Source organism: Rhinolophus ferrumequinum, chromosome 19 (genome assembly GCF_004115265.2).
Source record: "Rhinolophus ferrumequinum isolate MPI-CBG mRhiFer1 chromosome 19, mRhiFer1_v1.p, whole genome shotgun sequence".
Lineage (NCBI taxonomy): Eukaryota > Metazoa > Chordata > Mammalia > Chiroptera > Rhinolophidae > Rhinolophus > Rhinolophus ferrumequinum.
Window position 1 is genome coordinate 22,339,789 of NC_046302.1, and position 23,923 is coordinate 22,363,711.

Sequence of the window (23,923 nt, forward strand, 5' to 3'; positions counted from 1 at the left end):
TTTAAAAAGAATCCCTCACCTTGAAATCATCGGGAATGAGGAGTTTTGATGTTCGTAGAAAATTCAAGATATATCTGAACATCTGTCCATCTCTGTCAATGAAATAGTGCTGTTTGAGACTGTCCAAAACAATGGGCTCTGTACCATCAAAAAGTCTTCCGATTCTGTGACAGAAAAGAGGGAACAGTGAAGACAATTAGAATCAATTGTTCGGCTACTAAAACTAAGAGCTACCATTTTGTGTTACTGTCAAAGGTAGCAGTTTCGATAAGGGAAGGCAGGAAAACTCACCCCTTAAGTAGTTATAGGTCTTTGAGAAGTGCTGGTCCCTGCTTGATAAATATCTCAGGACCAGACAACTCAAAATAGTCTCAGGCTTTCTCAAGTAAATTCTTTCATTCACAGTCTTTTACCTTTAATGTTCCTGACATGATGATTATAGCTAAGTGCTGTCACTGTAACGGACGGCCATGTCTTCCCCCTTGTGTTACTTAAAACAACCTTCTCTGCTATTTAAAAAATGTATTGCTCCGAAGTGTCTTTTAAATAGATTCTATGGAAAAAGCAATTTTGTTTTTAAGAAACCTGTTTTCTGAGCTTTTCCCACCCATGAATCCCAAACTTGCCAAATATCAATCCCTATATGCTAACATCTACATTTAATTATAAAAAAGAATAAATGAAACTATCACTCGTCTAGGAGAGTATGTTTTCCATTAACAATATACAGTCTAGTTTCTTAGGTCTCAACAAAAATCATTTGCAACTGCAGGCATCATTATAAAAAATACATATTTGACCACCCCCAAAATATGACCTACTTCTGGAATGTAAATGGCTATGCATAATTTTTAAAAACAGGAATCCATATGTTTTTTCCCATTTATAGAGTAAACATTTGAACAGTGTGCTACAGTTAAAGTATTTTGCATACACTATCATTTAAACCTTTAAGGAAGGCTGAACCTAGACACTTTAGTATATATATAGTTAATAGAAAGCGGTCACATCTATACTATGAGCAAGTAAAGGGTTGGCTAATGACAAACAAATATCCTCTAACAAAAAATAGAATTTACACATTAGAAATCACTTCCTTTACCAAAATGTGCCTTTTATTTTTCATTAGTAGTGTAGGCAGGCAAATGGCTCCATTTTTCAATGAAAAGGTTTTGCAGAACTCGTAACAGCTGTATCTCTGATTTGGAATATCATTTTATTGCTTTGACGATGATTTTAAAATCATACATTTTCTAATCTTATGTAGAAATGGGACAGATGTAATGGTAAATCAGTAATTTCACCCCTCTTAAAATACAACAAACAAACAAATACGAAAGCTGCTCCCTTCCCTCCCAAAAAGAAAGGTGCATGAATTTCTGTTTCAATAAAAACCTTTTAAAGATAATTAGAAAATTCCTGTCCTAAAGTAGTAAATGCAAAGAAGAAAGCAACTAATCATGGTCACGTCACATTTCTAAAACTCAATATATTTTTCTCAGCTATGTTTTAGTCCAACTTCCATGAAGCGAGGTTGATTAACCAGGGTGTGGATTGCAACCATCCTAGGATTGTTGCCCTGCATGCTACCTTGTCACTCATTCTCATTAACACATCGATCAAATGTAGGCTACAACAAGAGAGACAGTGAAGTGAAACTAAATATACTTAGTCACTTATTTATAGTGTTTCCAGGATAGTTGATGCACGATGGGAAGAATGAGACTGGTTTGCCTATTATTAAACATTTACTCCTCACTGTGAATACCATGATAAATTTACAGTTGACGGGGGAAGAAGAAAGGGCAGCTATATTTATTAAGTGCTTTCCAGGTAACTTGCACTATCCTAAGCACTTTATATATGTAGCAAAACCATTATTCTCCTTTTAAAGATGAAGAATAGGCTTAAAATGATGACTAACTTGTCCAACTAGTTAAGTAGCATTGGAGGATTTGTGCACAGTCTGTTTGATCTTAAAGGGGCCCTCCTTACAACGATTGGTATGAAAAGAATTACCACTACCTAATGAAAGCTTTGGTCTAGTTTTTATTTCTATCTTATATTTGTTCAGCAAGAGCCTTACAATGAAGCCCAAATGTATATACTGATTATTTTTGTGGCTCGAAATAAATTAGTATCAAGGACTACAAATCACTTTAGCAAAGAGATGAAAGTAAATATTTTATTCTTAAAATAAATCCTATGCTTTTATACTTAAGTGCTCATTCCAAAATCTAGATGGATGTACACTGGCACACAGTGAGTGATTATTACTAAATCTCTATGGAGTGAGTAAGCAAAGGAGTGACTGAGCAGGGGGGTGGAATGAGCCTCAGCCAGTTACTAGTTGTAATCTGGGTGAAATGAATTCTCTGTGTCTCCATTTCTTCTATAAAATTGTGTTTGTTTTTTAAAATTGCACTAACTTATTCTCCGAGTTGGTGAGAAAATCAAATCGGGTCATGATATACTCAAAAACAGTACAGCAATGGAAGGTATCCCAAAATAGCAAACAAAAATTTCTATGAAACCAGTTTTTAGAAGGGTGCAGGCACTAAAAGGAACAGGTTTTAAGGAGTAAAAGAGCAATCTTGGCTGAAGTGTATTGTCATAGACCTAAAATAGGAGAGACATATCATTTGAATGGTTAAAATACCAAAAACAAAACAAAACAAAAAACTACCTCCGGCAGATAGAGGAAATTTGGCATAGTTGCAATCAGAAGCACGTTTTCATCTGACTTAGACGAAATAGGAAAAGATGCAAAGGGAAAAGCAGGAGGGAAATCTGAAAGGAGGCCCAGTGCGGGCAGTAACTGGTGGCTACAGCCTCTGAAATGAGGCAGTGGGAGAAATGGAGTCTCCAGGAGGAATCATGTGAGAAGCTGAGAAAAGAGACAGGACTCCACCAGGCAACTGAGCAACTGCAGTCAGACAGCGGTCCTGGGTGCGGAGCTGCAAGGGCCCGGAACCTGCAAGGGACCCTGGAGCCTCCGCGTTGAGCTCGCACCCGGCGGGGGAGGGTCCTCTGCGCGGACCCGAAGGCCTGAAGGTGGCGGGCAGTCCCTGCAGGCTTCCTGCTCAGGCAGAAACAGCTGCTGGGTGACCCGGACGCTGACAGGGTAGGGGCTGTGGAGAGAAGAGGGGAATGGCTTGGAAAGGAAGAGCCTGAGGACCCTCGCCCCATGCACATTTCTGACCGAGGTGAAAGGCCTCAGAGAAGAAAGAGCCCCCGTGTTGGATGGAAGCAACCAAGTGTTGGGAGTAATGAAAGTAAACACAGTGCTGCTCATTTTTGCTCACTTGAAAGGGAGGAACGTTTTTGAATCGTGAAAACAATGTGTAAGGGACAAGGCGCTGCCAGTGATCGTAAAATGGCGGCCCGGGGTGGGTTTTGAGATTGGGCTGAATGTGCTGTTGAAACGCATTGTTTGGCTAAGCAAATAAAGGGGGAAATCGACACAGGCAGTATTTCTTATGGACATATGAATGGAGTTACAAAATCAAAACGCTGTGATTTGTAAACTCTGGTGCCTGAAAACTATGTGGAACTGATTACAGTTTACTAACCTTAGAGAACATTCCTGTTTTTCAACTGACCAAGACCAAGCTGGCTCCAGATGATGTATCACTGCCTTTTTTTTTTTTTTAACACGCGTTGATGCAAGTGGCAATGCTGAAAAAACTTCCTTCCACAAGTTTATTTTTTTTTTTACATTTATCTTTTAACATTTTAGTTTGGACATTTTCAAACTTACGCCAAAGCAGAGAAATATATAATGAACCCCCTGTGTGTCCATCTAGCTTCAAAAGCTATCAACTCTTCGCCAATCTTGTTTCACTTATACCTGGATGCCTCACTCTTCCCCACTGGGATTTTTGAACTAAATGCCAAACATCCTGTCATTTTATCTGCAAATATTTCATTGACTAATAGGATTATAAAGGTTCATTAAAAATATGCATGCATTAACAGATATGGAAATAAAATACACTCCTCTTGCTTTTTAATATTAACATTCTGTTCATTACTCTTGTTTATAGAGCAAATAATGCAGGACCAATCTCTAAGGAAATTAATCTTCTTTGGTGGAGAGTAAGTCTTGTTCGCCCCTTTGGCTCCTCCTCTCCCTGGCGTTAAGAATGGTCTTAAATGAAAGAGAGTACAGGGCTAGGACCTGATTTACCTGGCTTAGTACGAATCAGTCACTAAGAATTTATTTTTTTCTTGTGCAGTCATTAATTTATAGAACCTGGTTTCTCTAATTTACTGTGACTCGGTTCCTTAAGAATTTCTCTTCCCTTCTTTATTGTGTAGCCATTCAGTTATTCAGTCATTCTTTTTGGCAATATTCACTGAGGCCTGACTATGTGAAATACAGGGGATGCAGCAGTAAATAAGCCACACTCGCTTTCATGAAATTTAACAGTCTGTGGGGTAGGAATACAGATCAAGTGCAGTGAGATGGAGTATGTCACTGGCTGTATAGAGAGGCTATGGAGTACACAAGAAGTGCACCCAACTAAGTTTTGGGGAGGCAGGGAAGAAAGAAAAAGTTCACTAGAGACCCTGAGAGACAAACAGAAGTTGGCCAAGCACAGGGGTGGCAGGTAAGGTTAGGTAAGAAGGAAAGGCGTAAGGAAGCTACAAAGGCTTGCAGCTGAAAAAAACCTGGCATGTGATTACTCTTCACTGGGGTGTGTAGAGTCAGGCCCGCTTCTGAGGCTGGAGCAGCAAAAATCAAATCTTGAAGAAGAGTTGTATAATCAGGTCAATCAGTTTGGATTTGGTTTTGAGGGCAATGGGAACTGCAGTCAGGGCTATGCCCTCGGCGATGTCAGGGAAAAGAGCAAATTTAGAAGTGAGAATTGAAATATTGTATCTGAAGTCACATCTCCTCACAGATGCAATTTGTGGCTTATCCAGATTGTTGTCTCCTTGGCCTTGTTTTTGACTGTGTCATTTGCATAGAGCAGTGGTTCTTAACCCTGGCTGCACAACTGAATCACCTACTGGGCTTTTAAAAAACACGGATGCCTGCCACCAGATATTCTGAGGTCATGGCTGCGGCCCAGGCATCTATCTGCTTTTCTTAAAAAGCTCCCCACATAAATCTAACGAACATTTGAGTTCAGAACCAGTGCAAAGGAGGGTTAGCAGAGAGACTGAAGAGGAGCAAGTCACTGTCGTCGACTTGAGATGCTTTCAGTTAGTCATTCTATCACTTTGAACTGTCACAGCACTTCTTAAATAGCCCACCATACTTTTAGAAGCGAAGGATTTCCAGGACAACCTACTTCAGTCTCCCGTTTTGCAAATGGAGAAAAAGACTTCCAAATATGTAATGCTCAAGGATGCACAGCTGGCTAGACACTGAACTGGTTCTAAACCTACCATGCTGCCCTTGGGGTGAGGGACATATGATGGTCACAATTCAAGCCCATGGAGGGCAACTGCTCTAATGATAGTTACCATTTATTGAATAGTATTATTCTCCCAAAGAGTGAGCTGGCTATTTTATGGGCTTTATCTCATTTCATTCTCATAATGATCCTAGGAGGTGGCCATATTATTCCCATTTGACAGATGAGGAAATTGAAGCCCAGAATGGTTGTCACTTGGCTTAGGTTACAACCTAGGTCTTATGCTAAAGCCTGCATTCTTGACTACGAAATATATTACCTTTTCATTTATAATTTAAACACACACACAAAAGCAACAACAAAAAGACAACAACTGAATAACTTCCCTTGGGAAATGCACAATTTTTACTGTTCGAAGAGTCTGCTAATAGGGTTGTGTGTGATCCCAAGAAAGTTTGGTTATTATCAACCTTGTAAAGAAACTACTTAATAGCTGGGATACAACAAGTTGAGGCTCAGGGGCTTGGTGGTGTCGAGGTCCGGGTATACTAAGAAGATACCCTAAACTGAAATGAACCAACCACCCCAAGACTTCAGAGATAACTTTCAAACTGTTGGTACAACCTTGAAGGGGTATGATAAGGGATAGGAAAGTGAGGATTCTTAGTACAATGAAAACTTTTCTGAGAGGAATACAGAAGAGATTCCATCTCCATTTACCTTGCAGCTTTTGTGTTCTATGGTGTGCTGTGTCCCTACATTTAATCCTGCCAAATCCCTCTGGGATTTGACACTTTACGGCTAAGGAAATTTACCTTAAAGAGGTTTCCAACCGTTCTGAGACACCACACACCCAATCCTCCCTATGCTGCTTGGTGAACACAATGTCCTTGCCCACCCAGCACTGTGGCATGTAACACAACCGCAGGCCCTGCTTTACCAGAGGCAAGAGTTAATCCTTTCCACTATCCAGAACTGGAAATTACAGGCAGGGAGGTGGTAAGAGAAGGGCTCAGCTGCAGTGCCCCAGGGAGGGTAGAGCAGACCCGCCCAGGGGTGGAGTGGAGAATGAAATGCCAAAGACAGACTAAGGGACAAAGATGGTGAGAAAAGGGCAGGACAATGGTTGTTGGGCCTTTTCGCCATTTGGCACTTCTTGGCCAAGACATACCTTTTTGCTTCACCTCTGGACTTTCAAGCCATGGAAAACATAGTTTGGACTTGAGGAAAACATTTAATTTAGTTTCTGGCCCAGATTATATTTTGCTAAGCATTCAGAGGCAACCTCTAAATTACCTTTTTAGCATCAGTTTTTTGGGGATAGTTTTAATTATAAAAGTACTTATTCATTGTTGAAAATTGGAAAAGTACACAGAATGAAGCAGCAAAACCAGAAAACAATCTTATGAGTCCAACAACCAGTAGAGCATTCCTTAAACAAAAACATCCAATTTAAAGAGTATTTTTCTGTTGAATAATTTTGTTTTCAGAAGCAGCTATAACTTCATATTTTTTTCTGTCTAATCCAAGTTAGTAAATTCCCAATCAAGTTTTTGTCCTAATATTTGAAACCTAAGAAAAAATGGCAATGGGATAGAGGCCTGGGTGAGGATGTGTATGTTTGTGCATGCACAGCTGTGTGTGGGGGTTGGTAGTGTTGTATGCACAGCTGTGTGTGGGGGTGGGTATGTGTGTATGCACAGCTGTGTGTGGGGGTGGGTATGTGTGTATGCACAGCTGTGTGTGGGGGTGGGTATGTGTGTATGCACAGCTGTGTGGGGGGGTGGGTATGTGTGCATGCACAGCTGTGTGTGGGGGTTGGGTATGTGTGTATGCACAGCTGTGTGTGGGGGTGGGTATGTGTGCATGCACAGCTTGTGTGTGGGGGTGGGTATGTTTTGTGCATGCACAGCTGTGTGGGGGTGGGTATGTTTGTGATGGCACAGCTGGGGGGCGTGGGTGGTTATGTTTGTGCATGCACAGCTGTGTGGGGGGTGGGTATGTTTGTGCATGCACAGCTGTGTGGGGGGTGGGTATGTTTGTGCATGCACAGCTGTGTGGGGGGTGGGTATGTTTGTGCATGCACAGCTGTGTGGGGGGTGGGTATGTTTGTGGCATGCACAGCTGTGTGGGGGGTGGGTATGTTTGTGCATGCACAGCTGTGGGGGGGTGGGTATGTGTGCAGGCACAGCTGTGTGTGGGGGTGGGTGTGTATGTGTGCATGAACAAGAGGTGTGTGGAGAGCTGTCACTGCAGGTGGAACATGGACTTAAATAGAAAAGCAGGGAAGGAAGGAGACAGGACTACAGGGGATAGCATTGCAACCAATGGGGACCTTTTCCTCTAAAGAGGAGAAGAAAACAAAGTAGGTAGACCAAAAGAGGAAAGCTAGGTTGGTATCTAAACTTTTTGAAATGTGGGGGTTCAATAATGTATTCTCTCTATTTTGCATATATTTTTAAATGCCCATCGTAAAACGTTTTTCTTTTTTAAAAAAAGGGAATGGCTATGCTGGATGTTATTATAATGTAGTAAAAGAATAAAAAGAAATCACCAGTCAACTTACTGTTTTAGAAGTCTGAATGATCATAAACAGCGTTTAATTTGCTTAAAGTATTATAACTGTTTAAAAGTCTGTTATAATTCTTTATAATTTCCGCACTTGGGAAATTCATCTGTTTCATGAACACAGATAAAAATTAATTCAGAGCTTGTTACAGAGATGGATAGAAGTATTTAAGAGAAGGGAGAACATACCTTCTTAGTAAAAACAAACAAAATAAATTATATCTACTTATGGGGAAGTAATGTTTCCAGTACATGTTCCCTGAGGGCGGCATCATTTTCTTAAATGATACACAGAAACTGAAGAACGTAAGGGAGAAAGGAAAGGCAAGTTTAAAATGTAAGAGAAAGTCTGAAGAGCAAAGCCAATTCAGGAACTCAGCATTTTGGAGAAACTGATCACGATGGTGATGCTGATGGTGCAGGCAGAGCTCAAGGCCACTCCGGGGGTTGCTAATCCTCCAGGAAATCCATGAGTCTTACCCATGACTCTTTGGCTAGAAACATATTTTAAATTAGGAGAGTTCACATGACTGTTTACTATAAACAGTGTATTATTGTAATTAACCTAATTAAAAAAAACACCAGGATTTACATACGTAGGCATTTTATTTCTACATTTATTGAATGCTTACCATGTTCCTGGTGCTCTGCCAGGCCTCTTTAAAATGAGCACCACACAGTCCCACTGGGAAGCCATGGAATGGCAAAAGGAGAGAGACCTAACCAGCCCTGAGGCAGGCAGGGAAGGCTTCCTGCAGGAGGCAATGCCTGCGCAGGGCTTCAAGCAATCACTAGGTGTAAGGAGAAGGGCACAGAGGCTTGGAAAAGGGATTTCGACAAGAAAGAAAATGATGGGTGAGATGCTCATCAGCAAGTGAAGAGCATCACTCTCAGAGCGCTGGCCTGAGCAGAGCCTCAAGGGCACCATCATTCACAAGAGTTTGGGCACAGTGCTTTCAGTGATGTCTTAGGAGTCCCTGGCACATTCAGCTCTAAAACTCATAGACCTGGGTTTGCATCCTGGCTTTACCATCTTTAAGACTCAATCAGTTTGAGTTTTGAGTTCTTCATCTGAGAAATGGGTAACACTAGCCCAGACTTCTTATGAGGAATAAATGACTGTAATAAACAGCTACATCTACTGAGTGTTCACTACCTGCAGGGCACAGTACTAAGACTTCATAACAACACTGCCAGATAAATACTATCACCCCCATTTTATAGGTGAGGATGCTGCAGCCAGCTAATCACCACTGAGGCCAGCCCACAGTCATTCCCTCATTGCCCGCTCTGATCCTCAGTAAAGCGCTGGGCCTGCTGGCATGGGCTCAGTAACGCTGACCGATTTTCACCCTCTGAAGAGTATGTGCTATGCTAAAACAGGGTCTTGACTGTGTATAGAATCCTGTTGTGCATCTGGAATTGGAGGAAAACTTTTAAGATAACCTCGTCCTGCTTTCTGGTTGAACACATGCTGCTTAAAAATGACTTCTAGGGCAAGGGCTATTTTTCTACCATCAGTCCAGGATCAGACCATCATAAACCTCCCTTGGGAGCCCACTTTGGTATTCTCAGCTCCAGTGGTTTCTGTTTAGGTTTTGTCTTGCTTTCTGTTTGGGCAGGCAAGCATGCACATGTACACATGCGCCTGCCCCCCACAGCCTGCCCCCGACCCTCTCCCCAATAGTCTGCTCTGTATCTGGAGGAATTTCTGTCACACTCCATTTTTCTCTGATTTCAAAACTCTAGAATATGCCTTTTCATTAATAATTACTATTTGGAAAAGAGTTATAGTAACTTTTTGTTATAATAATGTTATATAATCATGTTATAATAATTTTGTTGTAAAATGTTACAATAGCTTAATATTTTTTGAGTTTGTGTTAGGCATTCTGCTTCCTTTATGGATGATCTGATTTAATCCTCGCGACAACTATATAAAGTATTTACATGTAACATGTTTTTCCTCTTATTTTAAGGAGGGCGCAGCTCACAGCGGCCCATTGCGGGGATCGAGCCAGGTATTAGCACTACACTCTAACCAAATGAGCTCACTGGCCACCCCTTACAGGTAACATTTTGAATTTACTGATGGAGAAGAAGGCACTGAGCCGTCAGGTAACTTGCCAAAGGTTGCTGAGCTATACAGTCTCTCTTCCCCAAAAAGTGAGGGCCAGCCCGTCCTCCACGCCATCCCTCACTCTCAGTGTCCATCTGTGCCAGAACGTCCAGCTTCTTTCCCGCCCTGGCACTCCTGCCAAATCTTTCTTCACTTGCAGCTGCACTCCAGTTTTCTTATTACACAAGCACACTCTTTTGCATGTGTTCCCAATGAATTGAATCTGTTTTTGAGTATCGCTCTTATTCCTGGGCTTCTGAATATCAGCACCCCTACCTATTGAACTAGTGCATCCCTATCTGATGAAATGTTCCCGATTCTTCCATCTGCACCATCCGTCTCTCTACTACATGAATGGACTCTCGGCACATCCCTCATGATAACTGCTCTTCCAGTGGCCCCTCTCTCTCTGCCATACTTTGACATTATCGGTGATAACAGGATATGGAATGGAACCTAGCCCCATTTCCTGTGGTATTTACTATTCCAGACAGTTGGAATTCACTTTCAATGTCATAACAATTACTTCAAATAAAAGCATCGTATTAATTATATGACACTACGAGAGGACTATGGCAAAGCCAGCTGTCTCAATTTTCAATTTATCAGTTTTTTTCCTACTGGTAATGGGGCCAGCAAAACAGTAGTTTACAGTGAAGTATTTAATCTTTTGCTTAATACCTATAAGTGAAAAAACCTGAGGCTTAACACAGTGCTTAATAAAAAAGAAAGAACAAGAAAGATATAACTTACCTAGAGTCTAAGTAAATGCTGTTCAAAAACCTAACAGAAGATGTATGGAAGAAAATAAGTGAATGCACCCTGACTGCTTTCTACCCCTTCCCTTTATCCCCCACCCCCACACATTACTGATACCATTCAAGATGTTACAACAGCAACAGAGAATCATACAAATACTCACGAGATGGAAAGGTAGTTGGATGAACGAAAAATGAATGAATTATTCTGTCACTGTATGACTTCAGAATGACTAGCTAGCTTAAGAATGCTTTCAGAAACTAGGCTTTAGGATGACAAAGCCAAAGGGAGGAGATAATAGCCTCAGGACTGTGAGTTACACCTCCTTAGAAGAAGGAAAGAAAGCTGAACATTGGAGAAGAGTCATATTTAAACGGCTTCAAAAGTACATAAACATCCTAAGGAATATATAAAATGTCCATACCACCCTTGTGTTTGAAAAAATGTCTAATTGCTTCTTCAAATCATGATGGATGATGTGCCTGGTTGGCTTGAGAAGCTAAAGATTTCTAATGTATGTCGAAAGATTGCTTAATTAAATTGTCACCAAATCAAAATGACATGTGCAAAATATTAAGTATATATCAGCTCACGATTCAAAGACAACATTCTCGGTGTGTGTGTGGTTGGGAATAATGAAAGAGACTGCTGAACGCATTTTGCCTTTGGCAGCACCATGGCCAACAATACGCTGTCGTAGGTGTGTGTCTTGTGTAACTGTCTACACCCTTCTGGGGCTCAGGCTCGGTTTATCATAGTGCGAGATTTACTCAGAGGCACCACGCCGGTCTCTAGACACACTGGGCGGTAGGTTGTATCTATTGATATTTCTCCCTATCCCTTTCAAACAAAAACCCAAACCAAGCCATAATTTGCAAAAACAGTTAAAGAAACAAAAGTTCCCAGCTAATAATAAGAATTCTTCCTTTTTTGCTATTCCTTTTCACATGACCACGTACATAGGTAGATAAGATTTAGTAGTCATTGATATCATTAGTTCCCATACTTATTATTCTTATAAACTTTTCATTTGAAGTCCTGGTGACAAATCCACTAAAATCAAATATCATCTTCCAAATAAATACTTTGCTAAATTTTAAAATCTACATAAAAGATTACAAATGGGCTGGCTCTTCAAGAGTCTGACAGGACGTGTACTTGGAAATACAAACCGTATCGTCACTGTTTGTTTTCTAATCATCACAGACATCTTGCCACGGCAAAGAACAGAGCTTTGTTCATATTTAACATAGTTTGCTAGGTTTGCTTGGTTCTTACAACCTTATTCCAGTCTATTTAATGTCTCCGACATTTTTCTCTGAATTCCTCCCATCATGCCATCTTGTTCCTTCTGCAGTGTATCATCAAAATGGTGATGTTTTGATGAAATACCTTCCGTAGGGCCCCTGAGATTATGGATCCGTGGGATACACGTACGAGATCCTCATTTTTTTCTTTGATATTGACTGTTCGCCCTGCTTTGAGACTAGAAGAGTTTTCATTTTTTAGGTAAGCTCTAAAGCTCTCAGGGCTTCCTAAGCTGTTGCTTAAAAAAATCAATTTTCAGAGGGGTGGCAGGGGCCTAGCCAAGCCTAATGAGGCTGGGTGGGGAGTTCTGGAATACAATTCAGCTCAAATCACGGAACAAGTTTGGGCGAGCTCAGATTCACCTTTCAGTTATAAAGTTCCCTCAGCCTGGCAAGGTTTGCCACTGTTTGAAAGTGGTGGGTAGCTGTTATGCACAGTGATAATTTATCTGCTGAATATGGGGAACACAATAAGAAAAGTTGCACGAGAATAAAATAATCATTACCCACCAAAAAGATAAACAGCAATATCATTATGAAGCAAACTGACACATGACATTTATGTAGCAATGGGAAGCATTATCCAGTGACAGTGTTGATTTGCACTGACTCTGCATCTTGATTAGATTAAGACAGCTCAGCAAATAGCCAATATAATTGTGGATCTGAACTACAGATTTTAAAAAAACACTTTCTTTTTGCAAATGGGATTGCCACCAGATTGGAGCTTCTGGGTGTCTGCCTTTGGAATATGAATATGTGAAATGCGCACACCTTGTAAGAGTACAACTGACTTCTCATCCTCCACCACCAATCACACTCCCTCGTTTTCCCACCAGGACCCCCTCTGGGCACATTCGGAAGACTGGCAGGTAAAGCACTGCACACCTACTACAGCACACTCTTTGGGGACGAGTTATTGCTACTTTGTATCTGCAGGCATCTTGAGAGTAATGTTCCAGAAGCTGGATATTGATAATTCATCTACTTGAGGCCTAAATCCTGCATTTGTAATGAAAAGCAATGGCATTTTAATGGGTTACTTATATAATAATAGACTGAACTGTCTGGCAGGCGTAGTGAACCGGACTTTTCTATGAGCACACCTCAGGTTTCAGCAGAGGGCATTTGTGTGTTCAGTGGAGCCATAAGGTATCCTTCAGTGTGACTTCCTGAATTTTGTTTTTAAGTTCTCAAAATTCAAGTGCAAGTTACAGCATCATGGGTTTGGGGTGTGAATAAATGCTTCTTTTTGGAAGTTAAGAAGGGAAGTTTATTTTCTGCATTGGCTTAATAAAAAGAGATTCCCTCAACTTGAGAATAACTTGCACATTGTTTTATTCCAGCAAGAATATACACAAAATAGACAGCTCACCATGTCCTGATATAGGAGTGCTTCCTTTCGGTATAAGATTTAGTGTCTATATGCAGTAGATCATGGTGGTCTGGGGAGATGATATCAGAGCTCTACAGCAAATACAGCAGTAACGTTGTGGGGTGTAATTTTCCTGCCCACGAAGCTCTCTACATGGCCAAAGTGCAGTTTGTCTTTGGAAATTCATCTAAAATGTTTTAATGTTGGTCCTCATTCGCCATAAGAAGCTCTCAAACAAAATGCTCAACCTGAATCAGAGTCACGTGACTGACAGAAACTCCAGGGTTTGAGGGGCCAAAGTTAATGAGATTTGCGAGTGGGGTTGTATGAAATAACAATGCCAATTTTAAGCCCTTTTGATGATATTGGTCTCAAGAACACAGTAAAGCGGAGCATATTTTTCACACACTTTACCTTGTAAGAGATCACTCGAATCTTCTATAAAATACCTTACTAATTCACTTTTCAGACAAGTAAATAGAACATACAGTTTATTATTATAAAAGTACTTCCTATGTGATGAGGGGAAGCACGAAAATACGATTTAAAAAAGAGCAAAGTGACCTTGGCCTTGCTCTATGACACTATTTATCATGATAGATCAAAATGAGTACAGCAGTATTATCGTCCCAAGGGATAAGAATCAAGCCACAATCAATAAGAAAAGCTTCGCTTTAAGAACCTGTCCCCCGCCACACCAACAGACTGCATGTAGACAAATTTATGTTTCATCATCCTTCTCTGAAGATCTGATGCCCAAACTCTGAGACACAGATGAATCGCCTGGTGTTAATGAAAGCTGCAGATTTCCCTCACATCCTGAGATACAGATTATGTAAATGATGGAGAGAGCCTAGGAATCTGCATTTTTAAAGCATTTCCAGATGACCCTGATATGGAGGGATTAGGGACGCAGTATGAATTGGAGGAAAACATCTGAAGGTAGGTGTCACCATTCTGTTCACCTGTTCCCTTGGTGTCTGGGTTGTAACAGGGTTAATTTACTCCTTTCTCCTTACTTTTTCCCTTCATGGTAATAGACGAGAAAATCCCCTTCTGGGCTCTGCCTTGAAGAAAAAAAGGATGTAAATCTTTGTGGCCCAGATTGGACTAGGCCTGTCATTACGTCCCAAGGTCATCCTAGCACCTGATGATTCAAAATGCTTGGGCTTCATGCTGCGTCAGCCCTATGTGTCTGAGTTGTTCTAGGTCACAGCAAAACTCATTCAACTAAACTAAGCAAACTCATTCAACTTCAAACAAATATTTATCAAGCATTTGCTATGTGGCAGGTACAGAGTGCAAGGCATTAAAGACTATTGGTGGGTCTACTATTGTTTAAAAACCAAGGGGATGGCTTTAGAGAGCAAGTTTTAGAAATGAATTTTTAAAAATCTTGTAATTTTTTTCTGATTGGTGCATCCATTGTTTTGTGCACAATGTGAACCCTAAGATAGTTTGCTGCGTTGGTGGACACTCTTGGGTCTACAGTTCTGTTAGCAACAGGAGGGGAGGAGCCCAGCAGGTAGGGGGTGACTAACGCATCAATGAGCTCAGACACCCCCCATGTGGTGAGCGGGTCCCCCCATCCCAGTGTTACACAGTGTACCATCCCTCTGGGTGGGCTCAGCCTGCTAGGGCCACAGCTGGTCATTGACTATTTTGCTAATGATTTTCTCTTCAAAGGTATAACCAAGCAGCCATCCGCAAGTGGCAAGGTCACTGGTCCAAAGCTAACTTTGTCTCTTGCTGTAGGCAGACTTTGTACCCTGGACAGAGGAGGCTGCAAAGAACTTCCTGAAACCCACAGGCAAATAAGAACAAGGCTTTATCCCATTGCCCATTTAAGGCAGTGCTTTTCATACTTTTTAAAGTTATGACACACATAGAAAATGACAGCACTGTATTTGTAAGACACTGGGGGAACAAGAAAAGGCTGCTTGTGGCCGGAGCTGACCAGCCTGGACGCACCAGGTACCTCAGGGGCTGAAGGGATATTAGGTGAAGGCCATTTTGAGAATACAGTGGCTTGAAATACCTGCCCTCTTGGCTAAAGACCACCTTGAGAACGTAGTTCCAGAAGGTGGTAAGATAGACTACGCAGCTGAATATGGGAAGCATTAAAACATCCCATGGCCAGGCCCCGCCTTAGACCAATAAAGTTGGAATCTTTGTGGGCAGGGCCAGGCTTTTTTCCTAAAGAGTCCCAGTGGATTCTAACATGCCCCTGGGGTTGGGAAGCAAGGCTATAAAAGAGGGAAAAACAAAGTGCCCGGAGTCAGAGTAGGAGTTGGAATCCTGGCTGTTTGCAGAATAAGACTGAACACGGTTGCTTAACCTCTGTGTTCTCATTTGTAAATGGGGATAAAGAACAGCCCCAACCTACGAGGTTACTATAGCACATTAAATGAGATAACATGTAGGAACCCAGCCCTGCCTTTACACTTAACTTTCTGTTTTGAATAGTTTCTACTCAGATATTTACCTTCATGGGTTTGAGGATCTGGCCTCTATTTACAATATTTTACCATTAATTAATTTGCATATCAAGCAAACTTTTGAATGTTCTCTCTGTGGCAGGTACAATAGTAGGTATCAAGGATACAAGGATGAAAATGAAGTGAGAAAGAGCTCTCCAGGGAGAGGGTTTCTTTCTAAGCTGAGATCGAGTTCTTGGTAAGTGAGAAGTTAATAAAAATCAAGAACATGACCCACAGTCCTTCCCTGATTTGTCTTCACGCAAGATACCCAGTGTTGTCCCCACGGTCTCTGCTCTGCCACCCCTCACCTTCTTCCTGCTCTAACCTAGGAGTGGGCTAAGGGATCAACCAGCCTGGTTATTACTGGCCTCCAAGGGGCTTCTGCCCACATTTATTTATCAACATCTTTTAACTCTATTTTTGTCAAAACCAAATATAACTTCAGTGACCAACATATGCAAAATGAAAGAAAATATACCAGAAACAGTACTGCGGTGAACATGCTAGTGAGGTGATCTGAAGATGATTTGGCCTTGAGCTGTTCCACATCCATGGAAAGTTCACTATGGATTTCCCTCCCACTGAAATGCAGGGTGAATATAAATGAATAGATTCACATCTATTCGCCAAACATCAGGTAACAGGAGGTGAATAACAAAATAGGTAATTGATGATAGATTAGAGGTGACTTGTGACAAAAATCTGCTTCTAAATCTAAACTAAAATGTAAACTAGATTTTGTTTTGAAAATTCAGATGAACAAATAAAGATGTTCCCTGAAAAAAAATAAAACATAGGAATAAAATTATCTTTAGGCTGACAATAAGGGGCAAACTACATCCCAAAGTGGGCCTGTTTATTGTTATTTTTTTCTTACTTCTTACTTTACTGGTACTAACTCATATACTGAGTTTATTGATTGTTTACTTGTTGATTATCTGTCCTCCCCCTCCGCCACATATATGGCCTGGCCGATGGGGAGCACAGAATCAATCTGTGGAATGAATGAAAGAACACGACAGGGAAAAACTAAAGGCAACGGCGTCCGGCTGCATTTTTCTTTGAATTATGCTCTAAGACAAGACCTTTATGAGTTAGATTACTTGAAAGGCCAGGTTTATCTTCTCCCCAAGTGGCAAAGGAAGTTTGCTGAATCCTCTTGTAACTCATTGTAAGTTACCGAAGGACAGGTTTTTCAGAACTAAACAGGAAATCAGTTTCATCATTTAAAAAAACCCCACAAATCTCTTGAAGTTGGTTTCATTTACTCTTTGTATAACTGAGGAACAATTTTAGGAAAGCAATATTGGAAGATGAACAGACGAGAAGAGGAAAATTTCCCCTATTACCCAAGAGAAACTTTCCATTTTCATTTGCTAGGTGCTTTTCCTCCTTTAAAACTCTCCATAAACGAATTTTCTTATTTTTAAGATCAACTGATCTTAACAATCAAAACTGTTTACATTAGGTAGACTGTGCTCATTTATGCATTTCCAGAAGCGTTTTCACAGCAGCAGGAATATGCCTTCTTTATCCACTTGTGCTGAAACGATAGATTTCAGGTTGACTTCTACTCGTCTAAAAACCCCAATAACCCATTCCATGACTTTTTAACTTGATATAGACATTGAATTATAAATCATGCTGATCTAAGGAGCAGGTTACAATGAAAAGACTTCTATTCAGTGCCATGCAATCATTCTGAAAGAAAGCTCAGGGAACTGTTTGGCAAATAGGGTGCATTTCTTTTTTGGCCTTTTTGTTGAGACCCTGAAACGTGGGCCTGTGTGATGAAGCTGCTGGACCTATGTCTAGGGATGGTAGTGCTATTTAGACCTGTGAAGTCATAAAGTCCCACGTGGAATCCTCAACCCTAACACAGGATTACAGAAAGCTCCCTAGGCCAGCATATGACAATCACGTGGAAATCCAAATGTTAGAATTCAGTCGTCATGAGAGTGTGTGTACCAATCCCTTAATATTGCTCTCATCCGACTTTCCTTTCAATGTAGCTCCACATAAACCATCCCTTAATGGCTGACACATCTGAGAGTGAAGCAAGCCAGAAGCCGGATCTCTGCTGGCAAAGCATCTCCATCCTCAAGCTCCAAATACACACAACCCCTTGGGTGGCCATGGGTGTCGACTGCAAGGCTGAAAGCCGAGTCTCTTGAATTTTGCAATTACCTACATATGCCAGTGTGCTTAGTAACTCTGCTACTATTTAGGAGAGACCAATTTAGCATAATCTACTTATGTGGGAGTTAACTCATGTACTGGCTTTAAAATATACAAAAGCTCTGTCAAGCTGTCAGCTTGAATGGCTCAGGGGATTGTAACATGAGATCTTGTCTTTCACCTCTAGGTCTCGGGCTGGCAGTCAGCTCTTTCAGCCACGACCCCTGCCTTATTACCAACCCATAGGTTTGGTTAATTCGCAGTATCAGCCCAATCTCTGGCTTTAAAAAATCCACATCTGAATAACCATCAATACAGCTGCTATTAATACTGTTTTTGTTTGAGGTGACAGTAAAGGATAAAATAGACCTAACTTTGCATCCAGGCTGTCTTCTTTTAAAGTAATCATAGAGCATTTCTTTAATATCACACACATGTGGCTCAGAAGACATTTCAGAACGTCAACAGATTTTAAGAAGACCATGTAATTTGGTACCAATCTTAGTTACTTACGACAAATTATTCAGATACCTAGGTTGTTTGTTATCAATGATCTGAAGAACGATGCCTTTGATTTTTGAATCAGATATATCAGATCTGTCCTTAAAATTTGCAGGGCCCAGGGCAAGCGTACAAGTGAGGCCCACCTCCTTCCCATATGTCTAGATATTTACAACGTATAAATCAAGCTAACAAACTGTTAAATAAAATACATTCCATCTTCTTTGTATATCCATTTAAAATCTTTTCATGATGGTGATATATTTTTCTTGACTTTTTTTGTTTTATTTATTTAATGTAAAATTATTGCAGATCTGAACGGGTTTTTTTTTCTTGGCAATTACAATTCAAAACAGCATCCAGAAATGGAGACTCATAGGCTCCTCTAAAAGGGAACAGTGTTTATCACTGAGGTGGTGTGGATCAGCCTGTCTCATAAACACCTCCAAAGAGCTGTTTTGCATCTTACACAAAACATTGGTAAAAACAGAGCAACATCACTGATGTATGCAAAACCTCAGTTAATTTCAAAAACATCAGTTCCTTTAGCGAAAAAAAAAAAAAAAAACACCTGATGTGTGATCACCCTTGTGAGATGTAAAATTAACTTGCTTACTGAATCCCTACTCAGGGCTTACAAGCCAACAAAGACAATTTTTAAAAAGCACATGGTTACATACATACAATGGAACCAGGTAACACTGGTAATCAAAGAAATGAAGATCAAAGGTCTTTTCTTTTGACAGAATGGTCATTATAATGTACAAGAAATATTCATGAGAAAGAACCTTCTATGTGCTTGGCAGGACATACATTTTAGTGTTGTTCAAAGCCAGATGGTGAAAATCAGATCTCTTAGGAAAATCGCAGAGATTCCTATTTTATTTGTCTGGGGCAGGGCCTTGGATGGCCTTTTAATGCTTCCCAGGTGCTTCTTATGTTTAGCCATGATGTCCACTGTACCACTTTCTGGGGAAGATGTTCTAAAGGTGGTCTTTAGCCAAGTGGGCAGCGCATAGAGACAGAATAAAAAGTCACCTATAGGATTTCAAAATGGAGTCAACGCCTCTTGCAGGACCTTTGAAATTGTAGAAAGACATTACATCTTTTAAGATCAGCTGTTATAAAGAAATTACACTACAAGTCTGCCCTTGAAATCCTAGAAAACCAAACCGAGAAAAAACCCTCATCCCCTCTGGGCTACACCAAGGAAAAGGAGAGAGAGGAACCACGGTGCCCTTCAGGGGGTGGGATAAGGCAGGGTCCCATAGGGTGAAAAGGGTTCAATGCACCTTTTCGAATTGGAGTTGTTTGTAATTCTATGGTCATGGGCATTCTAACATCCTAGGATTTATCCCAAAAGGGTTGATGATATGCAATAGATTTGCCCAGAAGTAGAAGAAGCACCTGACATCTATGGGAAAAGCATGAAGAACTATTTCTTCTTGGTATGTTTGACTACTAATATTTGCATATGAATCCCATTAAATTGATTGTTGCTTGGAGATGAACATTTTATTTACTTACCAAAAACAAAAACCAAAACACCAAGAGGGAGCAAAGCAACACACAGTGGTCAATTAAATATCTAAACCTGTGTCATCTGCTCTAAGTGTAAGCAACAGAAACAAAAGTTACATTACAAGGCTTGTTTCGAAGAGTCCTGGCATATGTTTCAAAAGATCTCCTAATGATAAAGAAGATCCGGGAAAGCTCGGCAGTGCTGCGACAGGTGGGGGCATTTAGACAAAGGGCCAGAGGTGCAGGTGAGGAGTCCCTTGGCCTGTAGTAATTCAGGCAAGAATCCAGAAGTGAGGCTGTTTCCATAGTCTGGGAAGCAAAGAAATGAACTATATCTGGAATTTGGAGGCAGTTTGAAAAAAAAGCAACTGCTGGGTTTGGCAGAAGATTAAGCACAAAGGTAATATTATGCGTTGGGCGCAGGGCCATGGCGGGCTTTTCGTAATCACATTTAATCCTCCCAATAACCTTGCATGAAGATACATTTGTGTCGACAAGAGAGAAGACAGGCACTCAGAAATTGGACCTATCCCTGGCCAAACAACTATCAGATAAATGGCAGCATCAACATTCAAACCCGGCACTAATGAACCACCAATTATGTTTGATGTAGCTCCCATGATACTGTGGCCTTTTGGAGACAAGAAAGCATAGGGAAAAGGAAGATAAACAATTTTATCTTTTCTCATTAAGTTGGCGAAGGGGATACTCAATTTATGATGCATATACATAACAGGTTGGGGTTGGAATAGGCTTATTCACTTTAAAAATCAGTGTATCCTTCAGGACTGTCCAACAGAAATAAAAGGAAGACACACATGTCATTTTGCGTTTTCTAGTCGCCCCCCATTAACCAAGTAAAAATAAACAGGTGAAATTAATTTTAATGACATATTTTATTTAACTCAATATATTATCATTCCAACATGAAATCAATATAAAAAAGTATCGAGAGTTTACATTTTTTTGGTACTACGTCTTTAAAATCCAGTGTATAGTTTACACGTAGAGGACATTTCCGTTTGGATCAGCCACATTTGCAGCGCTCATTAGCTCACCTGACCAGTGGCTGTCATGAGACAGTGCAGGTACCAAGAGTACTGACATGCATGGAATGTGATGCACGTCCCGAGGTGGGGCGTGTGAGGGTCACAAAGCAGTCTCTTAGACATACCCATGGAGACGAGGCCAGAGGAAGGCTCTCCCAATGAGACACTACTCAAGGTCTTTAATAATATGAAGCATCAGGATGACTAAAGTGGCAACTAATTTGAGAGAGAGGAACTGAATAAACAGAGTCTCTGACCCTACCTTCTACCACTGCCAATGGGCCCAGGGACACCAGGGAGATTCCCCAAGGCCAAAAACCCCGTCAGGCCTCCGTCAGTGGGAAGAGACCTACCTGGCTACAGTGAACACTAGAAGGAAACCTGCTGCTTAGGTCACATGCAAATGGTGTCGTTATTAACTTCCCTCCTGTATGTATCAAAGTTTTAACATCAGATAGAAGCAAAAGGTCATCAGACCAGACCAGGGAATGTTGTTACAGATGAAGATTTACTTTTCGACTCTTATATATGTTTTCTGACTTGCCGCCTAGAATTAAGTGTTCACCTGAAGAGGCACAGTGATTTTCTAATATTGCTGCTGGTATTAGCAGAAGGTTAGAAGAAATGGAAATAGACATTTAAAAAAAAAGAACACTACTTATATAATGATATTCTTGCAAAGTTTAGCTATCATGTAACATGATTTTGTAGCATCTACCACAATGCACTTAGGGAAGGTGGGGACTCAATAATACTAATAAGTGACTGGTATGATCATTTCATTTAAAAATATATAGTTACTTTGGATAACTGAATAGAGATCGATTTTTAAAAAATCATTTCATTTTGACTGTAGAAATTAAATCTGGAAATCGAGAGGGAAAATATTTCATCTTTCTTCTTCTCAACCTTCACATTCTCTCATAAAATATCAGGTAGTGGAATGAGATTAACCAAACAAAAACAAAAATCCAATCTTCATGCAGTTATCAAGATGACAGTGATTTTTATGTTAGTGCTACCTACTTAGGCTGTAAGCTGTCTGTCACTTCCTAAGAGGGTCCTGAAAATGCAATTGGTGCCCTTCTGAAGCCCAAGCGGTGTGCTTCCATTTCATATGAGCAGAAACAAGTACAGAAACAGACTTTTCCCTGACGTCAGGCCAGGTGAGCTCATGCCTCCTACCCTACCCACCAGCAGAGCTGGTGAAGATAAATTCCCCTATAGGATCTGGGCATGGCCCCCAACTCTGGGCAGAACCAGGGGGGTTGTCCTAAGGTGCAAAGTAAATTGTTTCCTTGGAACTCCTTTAGAAATGAGTGTGTGGGGGCATTGGAGGGCGGATTTCATAAGCATGGTGTATACTGTCTATTTGTAAACCAATCACCATCTTCATACAGTTTCTATATTTACTTACCTGCCTTGCACTCTCGTGAGTTCCACTGCCCTTCATTTTTTTTTTTTTTTTAAACAAGACTATCTTGGCTTCCTGAACTTTTGAATACTGTTTTATATATATTGTCTCACTGGTAAGTCTCTCTTACTTTTCTTTTCTCTCTAGTTCACGAGATGGTAGGCCAGTGATCTGTAAAATTCTAAGAACTGATAAGAAAGTATGTTTTAGAAGAAGAGGACAGAAAAAAGGTACGGGGTAGAAATCACTGTCCTTTACGTACTACACTAAAAACATGTGAAGATCTTTGCAGAGTGAAATATCCCAGAACTCCATTCTTACGTGACATTTTTACGTGTATTTGACTAAGCTATGAGTCAAGCCCTGACTCGTAGAAGATTTACAGCATGTCCAGGAGCAGCCCTGGTAGCAGGGTGGCCCGCACGGTGCTTTCATGTCCTAAGCCCGGCCCTGGTGAGGCCAGGCAGCTATGCTGGTCAAAAGGAAAACAGTTAGATCATCAAATACATGCACTCCTGAGCGTGACGTTTCTGTTTTTTGGATTACCTTGATTCAGGGTATTTGGTGAGGGTGGCCAGGCTGCTGGTGTACATGTGGCCGCCCACATCGATGTGGACGGGCGCATTGGATTTTGTGAGTTGTGCTGGAGTAGGAATGCCTTGGTTGTTCAGTGGAGATGCAGGAGATCTAGTGATCAGAGGTCTTGACATATTGGGCCGACTGTCCTACAGAGAGACAAGCAAGTTAGACATGTTTTCTTTTTTCAGTGGAGAGAAAGGAAACACATACATCATCAAGAATAAGCCAGTGACTAAAGCTGATACTCATTTGGCAATAAAATCTGGAAAATCAGCAAGCTCTCACTTTTATTATAATGAATGTTAGAAAACCAAATTCTGTAACAAAGAAAAGGAAAAAACTTCTCATGCTCAGAATCAAGAAGCTGGACTAGTGTTCATTTCAAATCATCCTGAGTCCTATGGTGAATTTTACTAATGGTTTCTCACACTTAACAACTGGCAAATGGCATGTAGAGAAGTACCATTCATTCCAAATGAAAAGGTAATCAACACTTAAAGCACATTTAAATAAAACACGTACGCTTTATCCTTCTTTTTGAAAACTTCCTTATTGCGATGCAGTTGGAATACAGACTTTTCAACCCTCGTGTTCTACAAAATGTTTTCTTTGTTTTCTATTTTTCAAATCAGGAAAAAGTGGGCATGACTGGTCTAGCCATCAGCTCACACACTTAAAGCAGGCTTGTAAATAGATACCACAAGTTT

General features: G+C 40.7%; 1 protein-coding gene across 3 annotated transcripts in view; it reads right to left on the reverse strand.

Moving 5' to 3' along the window:
• Nucleotides 1–23,923, reverse strand: part of KCTD1 (potassium channel tetramerization domain containing 1) — a 169,871-nt gene that overhangs the window by 19,393 nt on the left and 126,555 nt on the right. For all 3 annotated transcript variants that reach the window (XM_033087381.1, XM_033087382.1, XM_033087380.1), the window contains exons 2-3: nt 23,184–23,362; nt 20–164 (exon numbers count right to left, since the gene is read on the reverse strand). In XM_033087381.1, coding sequence (XP_032943272.1) covers nt 20–164; nt 23,184–23,362 — 324 coding nt within the window. The remainder of the gene's footprint in view (nt 1–19; nt 165–23,183; nt 23,363–23,923) is intronic.